This window comes from Patella vulgata, chromosome 4 (genome assembly GCF_932274485.2).
Source record: "Patella vulgata chromosome 4, xgPatVulg1.2, whole genome shotgun sequence".
NCBI classification, from domain to species: domain Eukaryota; kingdom Metazoa; phylum Mollusca; class Gastropoda; family Patellidae; genus Patella; species Patella vulgata.
In genome coordinates this window covers 68,567,813-68,584,043 of record NC_065882.2, presented here as the reverse complement: position 1 = coordinate 68,584,043, position 16,231 = coordinate 68,567,813, and the positions used below count along the sequence as shown (strand labels likewise).

At 32.3% G+C, this 16,231-nt stretch overlaps 1 protein-coding gene across 6 annotated transcripts in view; it reads right to left on the bottom strand.

Moving 5' to 3' along the window:
* Window positions 1-348: 348 nt before the first annotated feature.
* The window catches only part of LOC126818002 (CREB-regulated transcription coactivator 1), a 36,771-nt gene continuing 20,888 nt past the window's right edge, over window positions 349-16,231 (bottom strand). For 2 of the 6 annotated variants that reach the window (XM_050545172.2, XM_050545175.2), the window contains 8 exons: window positions 14,155-14,243; window positions 13,880-13,941; window positions 13,541-13,584; window positions 12,218-12,554; window positions 11,145-11,387; window positions 9,381-9,599; window positions 7,792-8,074; window positions 349-6,148 (listed from right to left, as the gene is read on the bottom strand). In XM_050545172.2, coding sequence (XP_050401129.2) covers window positions 5,925-6,148; window positions 7,792-8,074; window positions 9,381-9,599; window positions 11,145-11,387; window positions 12,218-12,554; window positions 13,541-13,584; window positions 13,880-13,941; window positions 14,155-14,243 — 1,501 coding nt within the window. In that variant the 3' untranslated portion in view covers window positions 349-5,924. The remainder of the gene's footprint in view (window positions 6,149-7,791; window positions 8,075-9,380; window positions 9,600-11,144; window positions 11,388-12,217; window positions 12,555-13,540; window positions 13,585-13,879; window positions 13,942-14,154; window positions 14,244-16,231) is intronic. The other 4 variants (XM_050545173.2, XM_050545176.2, XM_050545174.2 and 1 more) reach the window with 3 other exon arrangements.

Here is a 16,231-nt window from a genome sequence, read left to right as displayed (position 1 = left end):
TAAAATGATAGTCAAGTCATTGCTTTGAATAAAAGACAAAATAAAATGAGTATTATATTAAACAATAAAATTGGCATCTATAATACAAATATAGCTTTGTAACCAAGAGTTACATTTGTACATACTTCTGTATGTAATACAGCTTTTAATTGAACATAAACTCATTTTCATTAACATTTTATTACTCTTATAATCTATAGTAATCCATAGTTAGTCTAATTTCTTTAATTTTTCTTGTACCTAATATCATTAACTAACAATTTTAATACTCTTTCTTATTCGAAATCTCTTTGTTCATGCTATTAGCTCTCTGATAGCCTAACTGTCCAGTATTATGCTCTACAATACATATATTTTTGTTCTATTATTATCATATCAATGTATAATATCTTGTTTACATTGCACTTAATTTCCCCTAGATCTAATGGTATGAGAAAGTGTGTCAGTTTTAAAGTCCAAGATTTATAGATCTATGTAGCAATGATTATGAAAAGCATTGGACAATAAAAATCTGCTTGTGACACATTTTACTTTTCCATAATTAAACCTGAAATTAATAAATAATTTACATGTCCATAAAAATAATAAAAACAGGCTAAAAAATTTGATTCTATGTTCAACAAACAACATGTTGTATTCATAAACACAGAATCACAACAATAAAATTTCAGAATCAAGAGTAGTCTAGACATAACATTTTATTCAAAGATTCCTTTTATTTTCTATTGTCATCATAAGCAAAGCTGGTCCACTTCAGCATCATTTGATAAAAGTCTGAAGAGTTCTTAGCAATCAACTACATCTATTTGGGATAACATTTGATAAGAAGAAGAAAGGGAGATTTGAAAGGAGAAAAAAGAATGACACATATATATCTATATATATATATATAGGCTACCGACTACAATAGCACCTTTAGGAACAATGGGCTTAAAACTTTACAATAAAAAAACCAACAAAACAGCGCAGTTAAAATTCTTAACAACATAAATAAATACATCTCATTTACCAAACCATTCATAACAGACTTAGGCTTAACTTTGGCACAGTCTTTATACAATATATTAAATATATATTCCTACATGTTATATATTATCATCTTTTAATAAATATGACTAAGATTGTGGAAATGTTTTGAAATACATGTATGAATATATCCAGGTTATAATAAGTTGTTTAATACTAATTAACTGTAAAATGAAAATTTTATCTGTAATAATGAACATACTAATCATTTCCTGTTCCATGCACAGGTAGTAAGTCTATTTTTATTAATAAAATCAAATTCCAATTGGCAAGCTGTTCAGTAGACAAAGATCTAGGAGAGCTTGTCTCAAACCTTACACCCAATATGCTTAAAACAGAAATATGGCTTCATCCATATAAATTGCATTACTGCATTGTACTATGAAAACTTCCATATAACAACCTATCCTACATCTATTGGCAGAGTACTAATGTCATCTAGTAATGAATCTACCAACGTTCAAACAGCACCTTAGCCTGGAGTTAGAAATAAAAAACTTTACAATTGATATGCATTCTCTCTTATTACTTAAAGCAGCATTAGATAAGATTAGATAAAGAGCTGACAGTTCTCGCTATAATAGTTAAAAAAAAAATGGTAATGAAAAAAGAATATGCTGAAAATTTCAGTAAAATTACTTCACTCTGAGCCCAGATATTGGCGATACAATTATCGTCTAGCCTCGATTGTCATAACTACCGTTGTTACGACAATAAACAAAGTCTTGATTATCAATTTTTACGATAACCACATCGACCACAAAACATATTTAAATCTAGTTGTATCGCAGCCATCCGATGGCATAAAGAGTTGATTATCGTCATGATAATTAATTAATGATTTATATAACATTTCAGGCCTAAAGAAAGACCTGCAATAGGCAGATTTAGCTCTTGCATATGCCTATTTAAGTGGTCAATGGGGTAGTGAAACTCACTACATCTTATTTACATGCCAATAATCATTCACATACCGTTATAGTAGAATATGAAGAAGATTGATTTAAGAATTAGACACTCAGATAGGAAAACAATATGGTGATATATTATTTTAGTTAAAAATTTTCATCAATATATTAAATAAATATTCTATTTTTTTTACAAACATTAATATTATTTTAAGTCATGACAGCAAGTCAATGTCTGTAACATCCAAGCTCAAATGACTGATCATTTACCTACAACTCTCTGACATGATACAGAGACCAATAAATGCATCAGGGTGATGGTGCTGACATGACATTTCATGTCATTTTGTATAAATTTACCGTCAAGTTTTAACAGTCAAATTTCAAAATAATAAATTGGAATACAGGTTATTGTAAATCCACACAGTTCCGTTTTTTAAAGTTATAATAGATAAGCGTTTCAAACCAATCATTAACCTTTCTGCATTAAAAGGTCTCTTAGAAAAATTTAAAAGAATGTCCACTGAAATGTCCAGATTAAACTTCAATACTATACAAACTTTCACACCAATACAACGATAGCTGTTTCACCATGACTATCATAATAAATAAATATGTAAAGCACAGTCATAACAGTTACAAGTAAATCACCAGGTAATTTTTATCAATTCCATACAAACAGATTACAATATTATTCCACGACTTGTTAACCCACAGTCACCATAAATGCCATTAAAATTAGCTCTGATATTTTGATTTGTGTATGAAATACCATAAATGCCATTAAAATTAGCTCTGATATTTTGATTTGTGTATGAAATACTGATAATGTAGTAGTTACATCTATTATATCATTATTAATAACAAAACTATCAATATTCAAGCTACTGATCATCATTTACAATTTTTCAGACAATATCTAATATTTCATGGTTTACTCCACACTGATATGTACTCAGATTGATCATTAAATTGTTTACAAAAACAATACAAAAATATCAATGGTAGACAATCTTTCGGCATGGATTCAATTGGATTAAAATAGAGCCCATTAAAAGATTTTACCACTTACAGGTAATGTAGAATAAAAAATATTTCATGCAGAGGTTTTCGGGTTTTGTGAAATTTTCAATTCATCATATTTTTGTAAATACTGAAAGGAACTGAACCATTTGGTGACTGATGCGTCTTTCAAAGATTCTACACTCATAATATTGTAGTTTGCAAGGGATAAAAATTCCTTATATGGTAATCAGCAGCTTTCAAAAGATCACGTAACAATATAACTGTAGAATAATAATGTAAACTATTAGGCAGGCATTGATCAGCTGACTTGTGAAGATTATTATTCTCCACCATACATACTACGCATATATACATATATCGCACATTTAAACAACACACCTCACCTTATATTATAATCCTTTTAAATATTAATCTACGGTACAGACCTCAAGCCAAGACATCATCGAGTTATTACATTTGTCCAGAATATATCATGATATGTAGAATTCTTACACACTAGCATCATAAGTGTAAGTACCGGTATATATATATATATATATATTCATGAACCTAAAACCAATATATAATAATCATGGTTCAATCATGCACTCAATGTATCATTTTTCTTCGCAATTTTACCTGATTTAAAGATAGGTTGCCAGGCAATGAAACATACGCCCACAGCATCTAAATCGTCCGGGCAGTCAACAAGGGTTGTCTCATATTTTTACTTTTTTCGGTAATGAAACATTTATAATACACTAAAATCTGATTAAGAGCAACAACTCACGAAGTAATTATCAGAAAACTATTAGAACTTGTTTGGTTTTTATAAAGTTCTGGCCCATGCTAACGTTTTGTATGCAAAGCTTTTAATATCATGGATTTAACTGTTTAAGTCATAAAAATTCATTGAAAATCAATATACTTGTTCGTCTCAAGATCTTAAACTCTGTGTATCAATCGGATTATAACTTTAGCCTTTAGCGCATCACAAGATTTTGCAAAGTGATCAAGGGCCATAACTTTGGCAGTAATTATCGGAAATCATTGAAAATCAATAGGAATCTTCGTCTCATGACCTCAAACACTGTGTATAAATTTAAACTCAATCGGATATTAATTTTAGCCTCTAGAGCATCCACAAGATTCTTTGAAGTGATCAAGGGCCATAACTCTGGCAGTAATTATCTGAAACCGCTGAAAATCAATAGGCTTCTTCGTCTCATGACCTTAAACGCTGTGTATAAATTGAAAGTCAATCGGATATTAACTTTGGCCTCTAGAGCATCCACAAGATTTTTCAAAGTCTCATGACCTTAAACAGTGCGTATAAATTTAAAGTCAATCGGATATTAACTTTAACTTCTAGAGCATCCACTAGATTTTTCAAGAGCCATGACTCGGAAATCGCTGCAAATCGATAGGCTTCTTCATCTCAAGACCTTAAACACTGTGTATAAATTTAAAGTCAATCAGATATTAACTTTAGCCTCTAGAGCGTCCACAAGCAATTGTGGACGCTGGGCGGACGGACAGACGGACGGACGGACGGGGGCGACGACAATATACGACCACATTTCAATGTGGGCGTATAAAAACTAAATTTGTATTGCTCAGGATACCTTTGTCTCTTGTGGACGCCGGGCGGACGGACAGACGGACGGACGGGGGCGACGACAATATACGACCACATTTCAATGTGGGCGTATAAAAACTAAATTTGTATTGCTCAGGATACCTTTGTCTCTGCTCGGTTATTTATTTGATTAATTTAAAAGGAACTAATTATGCCAATTGACATATATTACTGTCCATGACAATAAAAAGAAAAAAAAAGAGATTCCTTTAATCTAATGATGAAATGGAATAAGTCTCTTAAAATACTATTAGTGCAGAAGACAAAAAAGAAAATATGGTGATCATGGCTATCAAAAAGAACCAGTACTTTTAATTTTGGGAAAAAGGCAAATATAATTTGTGCGTTAATATCGTTTTATTTCTTTAACCGGGTTAAATGTTAAATATCATAAAAATAAAATGAATGAAATAACAATAAACTAGACTCTCTTTCATATTAATAATTATATATATATAATCTAATATATGCACTTGTATCTTTCATACAATTTGGTAACAACAAACACATTATGACAACATAACAACACATACAGACATCCATTCTGTAACCAGTAAATTTCCAAGTCTTCATATAACGATGGATAACGAACATGTACATTGTACACATTGATAGCGTCAACTAATTATTCTTCATGTTTTAACTATTAAGACTTGAATTCTTTTTAAAAAAAAAAAGATACCAATGAAATGGAAATGACCATTGATTGTGTGAAAAGTGACATCTAATATGACTACCGGTATATTAGAGATATCAAGATATTATGAAATCTCCATAGAACAATTTACATTGTAAAGTGATTGTAAAAATAAGTCTTTACGCCTCTGTATATGAGGTTCTCTCCCCTTATCACCATGGTAACCAAAACCATCCAACCAGATGGCCATATGATGAAATCAATGTTATGGAATGTCAAAGGATAACGTTCTATAAACAAATTGACAATACGATGCTGTGGTCTATATTATAGCACTAAAGCCTGATCTAGGATCAGTCAGCTGAAGGACATGAAAAATGCTGAAATATGAGCGAACATTCCGTGTTAATTTCACACTTTCATTCAATAGTCTAAATAATGACTTCTGTTAAATCAAACAGATCAACACCAAAAGGAATCCAATTGAAATGAGTCTGGTTCAGCAAATTTATCTTTTTTCAATCTCTGTTTTTAAGCACATAAACCTGAATTCCATGAGAAAAAGATGTGATAAAATACATCTGACTGGGTCAATTTACAGCTTTCTAGTTTTAACTCTCTCAAATCATTAAATGATCATTACTAGCTGCTAGATGGGTAGATATTATTCCTCCGTTGATAAAGATAGACCATTCATATTATAGCAAGTCTATAAACGATCCAATTTAAAAGTGTCCTCAGTCGCTGGGTCAGTCACCATACTTGGATCAGTCAGCATCTGTAATCCATCAAGATCCAACGGATCCAACCCAGCTTTGAAAGCTTCATCAGTTGAGAAAAAGTCTGTATCAAAACCATCTGTCATTCCAATGATTGCGTTTCCAAGATCTTTGGCAAAATCATGATTTGGCCGACCAAGAATATCGTCAGCACCTGAAAAATAAATTTAAGCAAGTTCCAATTAATTGTTACTATAGTCTGTGCCATTTTAACTAGTCTACAAAGATATACAATGACACACATACCAGATCCAACTGGTCAATTTTGTAAAACCAAAACCATGCCACAGAATAGTTGGTTATTGGTCCAATTATTTCTTTTACTCAGAAACTATTAGGTTACATATATTATCATACAAATTATGGCATCACTTGTTCTTTGTACCAAAGGATACTAAATAGCTTAACCCTTGTGCGGAAATGTCTCACGAAAAATCTTCTCGGCACCAGGGGTAATCTAAGACCCAAGACATAAATACATGTAGGTATTTGGATATATAATTTTATTCAAATGCGATTAAACTAGAGCTTCATAAAGACAGACTAATAATCAATCAAAGTAAAACAAATTATTTGTGGTATTAACAGTGAAGATATGAATTACAAGGTATTTTTGAAACCGTCAAAATCTGCAAATAACATTATTGTCATTTCCATGTAGAATCGACTTTTGATGGGGTTGGTAGAGAACCTAGATTTATTTTTAGATCTACAATACTAGAATTATCAACACAATATCATCAGTAAGAAAGATTCCAAATACAAAGCTTGCACTGAGCACAGAACATATTAGGCACTTGCATTCTATTTGCAGCATTATACCCGAGGTTAAGTAGCTGACAATGTATATAAAATTCTCGCTAGACAATTATGTACCAGTTTCCCACAAATGTTAAGGATATGGTCATGGGGTCCCGAAATACCCCTTGTATCCACATAAGTGTTAAAGAAAATTTATGGCAGATGAATAGTTAAGAATTTATTTGAATTTGAACTACATGTAGGTAAAAATTAAAAGATTTTTTATTGACCCATAGAATATTAACTGCATACAAAAACGACACCTTACTACATGTAATTGCTCTTGCAAAAAATAATTCTGGTCTCTATAACAGAGGGAATGATAAAACTAAAGTTTGAACACCACATCTTCTAGGAAGGTATTAACCAGTATATCAATTTTATTCTAAGATTTTGAAAAAACACTTTATAGTGGTTCAGTGGGTTGAGATGCTGGCTTGTTAGCAGGAGCTCTATGGTTCGCTCCCAGTGCAGGACGAGGGGCTCTGGTGAAAACAGTGTCTTGTCATTCAGATGGCGTGCACATAAAAGAACCCTATTTGAAATTCCCTCATAGCAACTATATGGCATATGCCCCTCTTCATAAGCCCAGTCACATATTAAAATTAGCCTGTCTGTTTGCAGTTAGCTCCGCTTGAGAACCGACACTAAGTTATTTGACCAACAATTTGAGTCCTAAATCGATGATTTTAGTCAAAAACACTAATTATACTTCGAAAATTTTGTAACATGGTTATTCTGCTTCCATTTAATAAAACTGAAAAAGTTTATTTAGTCTTTGTGTGTATAACAGATGTGAAATGGAGCAGACCCACATTTCAAAACAGTGTACTCATTTTTGGATATGGTGGCCATTTAGGGCAGAGATCTATTCTCAAGTTACGAAGTAGATGGATCACTGTTTGCAGAATGGCCCAGTCAGTGCAGAAAAGTAAGACATCATACCCCAATTTATTTCATATTATTTCAAGAAACGTTTAATAATGTGTTACTTACCAGTGAGCACTATGTCTGGTATTTGATTACTTTGAGAGAGATGCTGTGAGATGCTTGATAGGGACTGACTGTGAGGTGAATGAGAAGAAGTGGTCAGAAATGTTGAAGGGCACATGCTGGACTCAAGCTGTTGGAAGTATCTCTGATGAAAATCGGAACTGCTGCCTATGAGAGCTTGTGAACAGGCTTGCGTATAAGCCAAGGAAGTGTTTATAGCCATACTATTATTAGCTAATGACGATGTGGGAGATGAAACCATTGTAGAATTAGGAATATCATGTGACTGTAAAAATAAAAGAGAAATGAAATAAGTCTAACATATTTACTAGTATATATCTAGTTTACTTAGTTATAAACAAATCTATGCCTGACTTTCAAAGTTTCAATGCTATTTACATCTTTTAAAAATATCTTAGAACTTGGTATATGTATCTATGTACGACATTACACCCCATTTATTTCATATTCATCTATCTATATTGCACTTGGATATATTGAAAGTATTTACAGATATCAAATGTACTATTTTTTTAAACAGATAATTTCAAATTTATTAAAACAGCTATAGGTAAGTTATATAAGGTATTAAACATATATATATATATATATATATATATATATATATATATATATATATATATATATATATATATATATACACACAAACATAACACATACATTTGATTAGTCGTGATTAAAACACCATACCAGATGTGTAAATTAACACTGATCTAGAAATGTATCAATCTGATTAAAACACAAATCCTATTTCATTTCGGTTCTTTTATAGTTCAAAATTCCGTTTTACTTGCATTCACTAGACTAGGATCTGGATGAGTTGTTATATAACCCGCATTCTGGTGGATGTGAGGGATTAGCCAATGAAACGGTTTGCTGTATCAAGTTCTTGGTATGCGGTGCACGGAACTGTGGGTAGACACTCGCAGCAAAGACAAAGCGAAAGTTATATTTCCAAATACCCACTAGAAACATCAACACTGATTGGTTAATCAAATGCCTGACGTCATAGGGTCAAAAGGCGTCCATATGACACGATGCAACCTCCCACTACAACCGGTCAGATCTTCATGTAGTGAAGGCCATCGAAAGTATAAAAAAATGAAACGAAATATAGATCTGTATTTTAATCAGATTAGAAATGTATAGTTCCACGAATTTCAAGCATCGCTTGACCATGTACTTTTTTAGAACCACCAAATTGAAAGATACTTAACTAGGCAGTAGGCTACATACCGCTGTAAATAATACTACACACAATCATGCAACTATTCTATCAACAAACAGGAAGCAAGATTTCTTGATAAGTTTTTAATTGGGTTGACTAATTTTGAGAACAGGTTTGTTTAAATTTTTGAGGAGCAGGTGCTTAGTAATAGGACAAGCCATATGCAATCATATTTGAGCACAGGCATGTTTACTCTTTTCTTTTTCGGGACGGGGGTGGGTTGGGGTTGGGGTGACATGGAGATGAAAATCAAGACTAATCACAATTCACAACTATTCATTCTACCTTCAGTCATACTATCAAACAAATAAAAAAACAAAGACAGGTTATTGGGATTGCTTACATCTATTCTTACCATATTGAAGTGTTCAAACTGATGTTGTAGAGCATTTGTTTGTTGTTGTTGTTGAATATAATAAGCCTCAGCAAACGGAGAATTATTAGCCGTGGAGACTGGTGGCAGGCCTGGAGATTGAGCTGGTGAGTAAGATGGCTGAGATAAAGGTGATGTGGGGGATTGACATCCACCGTCTACACTATTTCTATATTGAGTCATTGATGGCTGAAAACAAAATACATTAAAACATTGATCAAGGTATGATTTCAATTCAAAATATTCAATTAAAATATTGTTCATGCATCCTTTTTCAATAAAACAAAATCTTATTCTATTGTGATTGGGTTTAGATTTTTATGGTTGAAGGTTTGTATTTATTATTAACAAGATATAAGACAACTTAATATGAGTGTTGAATTATCTTGATTTTCAAATGTAATTTCTTTCATTTTAGAAAATTTGAAACCAAACAGGATTAAGTTGTTTCACATTTGAAATAATGAATGCAAACTTCATGGGCTCTATTGTATGATTTTTTAATCCAAATCAGTGAACAAGTTCAGTATCAATGGTTTTGTTTTATGACCCATTTTAGACATGCTTTTCGAACCACATTGTAATTGTGCCGGTCTCATCCAACAGCTTTTACATTTTAGGACTAAAAAAATAACATTGTACACGTATTTCTAATTTTCTAGATTATAAGGAGAGAATTCCTGCTGCACAGTAGCTAAGGCATATTATATGTGCACCACCCATTTCTACATGGAACCTTGCATTTCTGTCTCCATACTAATCACAGGCGCTTGTAAAATGGAAAATCTCTTTCAAAAATAACATTAAGCTGAGGCCAAGTATTATGCCTAAAGTCTATACAATTCATATAAGTGCGAAAATCAACTTCAGGGACGAATAACTGCTCTTAAGTCAATAATTACTAAAGGTAGGAAACAAGTTTGATATATAAAATCCCCTTTCTCTTTAATTTTGGCCAAAATAAATTTACTTTAATGTTCTCTAAGATCACTGCAGAATCAATTTTAAACCCCATTTCATTTTTCTGAAAGCATTGTACTTTCTAACAAAACCATTTCAACCACATAAATACTACTTGGTGATGATAAAATTCCAAGGTTTAAGCAGAGAAAGCTGGGATCAAAGGTCATGACCAGGACATTCTGTATATCATTACTCACTAATTCGCGATATCGACACTTGATAATGCTTGATAGTGAGTAGTCAGTATCACAACCAGTTGACAGAAAATCAAGCACTTCTGGCTAATGAAATCACCCATAATGTGAAGGAGGTTCTATGTCCAGGTCACAACCTTGATCTTACTTTTCTCTGTTCAAAGTTAAAAAAAATACACATTTTGGGCTATATATGAACATAATAGACTTTGGGCATAATATTTATCCTCAGCTTAATGTAATTTGTGAAAGTTATTTTCCATTTTATGAGCACTTGTTATCTGAATGAAAATACATATGTTCCTTGTTCGTTAATTCAATGATACATGTATAAATGAACAATTCATTAAGTCCATTTAAACAACAATCTATTAACATGCATAGCTACAATATTAACAAAACTAAGTGGGGAGGAGGAAAAAAAAATTATAAGCAAAATTAGATGTCAAATTAATAAAAAAAATTACATTCATTAACAGTGAACATGTATATCCCAATAAATCATTTTTATAAGTATCTGAGGAACTCTTTTCAGATCAGAAAACAATCGCTTTGTATTCCTACACCCAATACTGACCTGTGATTGGTCTTGTTGATCACAGCTAGTAATTTGAACTCTGGGAACATTAGGTGGAGTGGTGGGTTGTGTTGTTGTTTTATGCGGATGCTGTGACCTGTGATGATTGTGTAAAATGCGAGTTGGTGTATGATGTCGGGGATGTGTAGTTTGGGACCCAGGGGTCCGATGTCGATACATGTTCATATACTGTTGTCGCATTCGGGCTTCTGGTGTTAATTTACTTGGATCCACGCTTCCTGCCTACAACCAACAAACCAATCAGAAAACAAGAATACAAAAAGCACAAAAATAAACTAAAAACAACAAAACTTCACAAAAAAAAATAGGGTTGATGAAACTACCATGTCCATTGAGACCTTTCACATTTTCATACCCTTTTATCATTAAAAATATAGCATTATTTAGCTGAGTAGTATCGAAAATATGAATAAATCATGCAGCATACAATTAGATGTAAAGCTTCCTCACAAAACATTCAAAATACCATAATACATGTTGACCCCACACTGTATTAAGCTATTAGAATCTTTAAAACAATGAGCACTAACTAATACAGCACATAGACTAGGCAAACATCAAAGTTTCACAAATGCTAATTTTACAAATACATAAAACATAAATTTTTATCTGATTTGTCAATAGTAAGTTAGGCCTTAAGTTTTTGTCGGTCCATGATGTTTGCCTAGTGCAGCTGTCAGACAAGTTCCGTTATGTTTACTAACAAAAGAATATAATTATCAATGTATGTTGGAAAGGTCATCAATGAAGAGTGATTTATCTAATTTTACCGGCAACAAAAAATTGGGTTTATCTGTTGCTTGATTTAACAGCTTTCACTTTCAGTGCTATAACAATGATCATGCAACTAATAACATGTGATGACTGTTAGTTATTCAAATTTTGAACTATTATCTGTGTTGATTTACAAGTTGCATTTAATGGGTTATCTACATTTGAACAATTGAGGCAAAAAGCATTTTATTTTTTGGACACACGTTATACGAGTATATCTATTCTAATTTTCAAAAATATCAAATCATTCTAAGTAAAAAATTCCAAACATGACTTACAGGAGGTGAGAGGGGCATTGACATGTGATTTCCATTGTTCAGAACTAGAGGGCTGGGTACTCCTTGAGCTGGGCGTCGCCGTGGTCCAGGGCTTTGTTGGGTTGTGTGTGTCATTTGACCACTCATGTTATTATACTGTGGACTTGTCGGAGACAAACTAGTTGGACTGTTGCCTTGATTACCATAATGTTGTTGTTGTTGTTGTTGTTGTTCGTCTACATCTAATGGAGTTACCATTGGTGAAGGAAAATGAAGAACTGTTAGATCAGGAAGAGATCCAGTGTTGTTAGAGATGGGGATATGAATACCAGAATCTTGATCTTGGGATGGGTAGATACTGAAATATATAAATAGATTAGGGAATGAACATTATATTACTTACTGTAACTCATACACAAATATTTAGATTATCTTTGGACAGCATATCTGACAAATTATTCCAAACATCGGATTAGATGTCTGAGCATATCTAACTGTATACATTGCTGGTGAATATGTAATTTTTTATTTTAAGACGAATTTATTTCAAAACATTCAATTCATCTACATAGACCCATCAGTCTTTGTGGAAGCAGAATTAAAACCTCAGTCAATCAATCATAAGATATCTGACTTTTTTTTCTCATGGTCTGATGTCAGATTATATAACTAAATCCTATGATCACTGTATTTTTGAGATTAAATATTTTTTTTTGTATGCATGTACATTGATATATGTTTACACTGTTCTTAATGGACAGAATATGCATAGAAACCTAGGAATATGTGATTAGCTACCCAGAGTATTACAGATCAACACTTTATCTTAAAGCCTCTAAAAGTTCTTATCGACCAAGCTGATTATATTATATTAAGTAGAACTGAGAATCATATAAAACTACATATAACTATGTCATCGATGAATATCCGACAAATATGCTGTTCATACGGCTGAAATCCGATTTCAACTGGCGTAACAATGCAGGTGATCGTGGGGCAAACACACCAGTTTCAATCCTAAGCTCGCTAGCCATCTTTGAGAAAGTCTTTTTAAGTTGGTTTATCTTGGTCGAGTCAGTCTAAAACAATAGGCTTCACTGGGCTTTGGACATGCACAGTTATCTTATTGACAAAATGAGGGTATGTGACCCCTGAGCATGTGTAGTTAACTCTAACCAACAAGGTTAAAATAGTTAAGCGAAGTTTGCTTTTAATAGTAGTTTGAAATGAATGCTGCACTCTCCTGGTACAACCTCTCTAAGTGGGTGTACATTTACATACAGAGGAGATGCTTATTATACATGCTGATCAAATAAATAAATTAGACAAAAAGAAATAACTTACTTAATGTTTGGTACCTCACAGGACTTTGGTCTGGACTGTGCAAGCTAAAACAAAATATCATCATACTGTATTAGGATATACTGAATGCATTGATTGATATATTATTAAAATTATTACCCAAGAAATTAAAAACATTTGATTTGATATTTGTTGTTTTTATTTCTTGCAATGTCTGTGTAGTTTATCTTGCCTGCAGGTTTGTATTAATGATTTCGCTTGTGTGTAGTGTGGTCCTCCTACAGTTACATCTAAGATTAATAATTAGAAACTTCATTTGATCCCTTCTGATATCTAAGTTTTGATTAATTCAATATTTACCAATCCGTAAATGATACCCACCTTTTTAGGATCCCAATAACCTCTCTGCATGTCTGGCATTGAATTTTCAACCATTTCTGCTACTGAAAATAATGTATTCATTATTTGAAGGACAAGATTAATACACTGATGAAATTAGCAATTACACAGTTTTGGAATAGGTGGTAATTCATCATGTTTGAATTATCATGTTTTATCAGTGAGAAAATTTAAGTATTGGTATCCTGTGCTAGAAGCCCTGAAACTAATCCATTTGACTATCATTGACATTAAGAAAATTAAAATAAAAGTCATACTTCTTCGATGCGTAGGAGGTGTAGTTTGACCAAATTCTTGATTAGGATAGACCATTGCACTTGTATGTAAAGCAGAATCAGAGTTTGTCCTGAAATAATAATATTTCATATGTTTGAGATAAGTATGAGAGTTTAAATATCAGAATAATTAATAATTCCAAGGGTTTGTGCAGCTAAAACACATAGCTGATAGGTCTTTTTTACTGTACCTACAATCAAATTCAAGCATTTCATAATTATAACACATTTTTATAACACATAATCATAACACATATTTTATTTACACATACTTACATGTAAATCAAAACCAAACATATACAAGTGAAGGAATATAAAGATCACAAGCCAACAGTGAGGCTTGTATCCCACGCCAAAGTGAATGATATACGCCAGGTTTCACCATTGTCACTCAATTAGAATCAAAGTTGTTGAGCCCCAAAGTCTCGCCAAATCAAATTGCACATGATCCAAATAATTGATGCAGAAAATATTGATTATTGAACTTAGTCAAGGTAATGGAACTTTAGAAAATGTGCATTATCGAAAAACAGTTATCGTGTTCCAAAGCATCGACCAATCAAATTGCGTATTTCTGTTTACCTTAGTAGAAAATGCTCATCATCAACGCATGCAACTAATAAATACCTACACTGAGTTTGAAAATTCTAGCTCAATTAGAAGCAGAGTTACTGTGTTCCAAAAAGTGTGATTGACAGACAGTTGGAGAGACTCATTTTAATAGTTGCCTGCTTTCTTCGAAAGGGGGGGGGGGCAACAACATAAAAATTGAGTCTTTACAAAATACAGTATCTGCCAGCAGATTAATAGTGTACGCTATATCATCATTTCATTATAAAAGAAATCAAGATAGTGTTTACAGGATAAGTGGAATTTTTTATAAGAAAATCATATACGTAGCATTTTTGCTATAGCAACATCTAGTCATATACTTATCTAAGAAAAGGTGGTTCATTCAACTTAAAGACAGTTTTAAAATAAACAGCTGGTTATTTTTAGAATTGTTACAATTTATGAATTAATTCAAAGAAGTGTCTGTAAAACGACAACTATATATTTAATTATCATTAGGTTTTTCGAAGATCACCAAACACCAAATCTTACCAATGTTACTTATTCAAAGCACTAGAGTTAAGCACCAATTTAAAGAAAGGTACAAATAATTCAACTATTGGTTTTAACTTTGCATGAATTCAACTCAAATCTAATCATGCAACTGTTTTCACAGCCATTAAAAATAGCACGGCAGCCAAACCCCAATTCAAACTTTGACATGGAAATTCGTTTTTTTCATGGAATATTTAAAATATATAATCCATCCAAAAAACATTAGGTGGACTGTATTTCCACGTCAAGGTTAGAACTGGGGATTGTCAGCCGAACTATTACATCTATTTGTCGTTAAGTTTTTCCTGTACACATTTAATTGCAATTCTTTGTGACAATAATAACAATCCTAAATTTTAAATTAAATGTACCCTGTGGTATATATTATTCTGGATATAAAGGTATTGAGTAGTCTATGATATACACTAACTTTTCAGCACCAATCTTATTAAGACTTTCCATACTTGTTCCATGTGTAAAATAACCCAGAGGACACATAACAGTCCAACCATATGTTGTGTAATGATGGAGATACAAGCGAAAAGAAAAAGATGGGTTGCCAGGCAACAAAACATACGTCCACAGCAGTTAAGTCATCCGAGCAGTCAACAAGTGTTGTCGCATATTTTTGCTTTTGTCAGTAATGATAACATTTACAACACATGAAAATCTGATTACAAGTAATAACCCATGAAGTAATTATCAGAAAACATTAGAATTTGTTTTGATTGTTTGTCTCATGACCTTAAACAATTAATTATCGGAAATTGCTGAAAATGAACAGGATTTTTTGTTATATGACCTTACACACTGTGTATAAGTTTCAAGTCAATCGGATATTAACTTTAGCCTCTAGAGGTTCTAAAGATTTTTCAAAGAAGTCAAGGGCCATAACTCTGGCAGTAATAATCGGAAATAAATGAAAATCAATAGGCTTCTACATCTCATGACC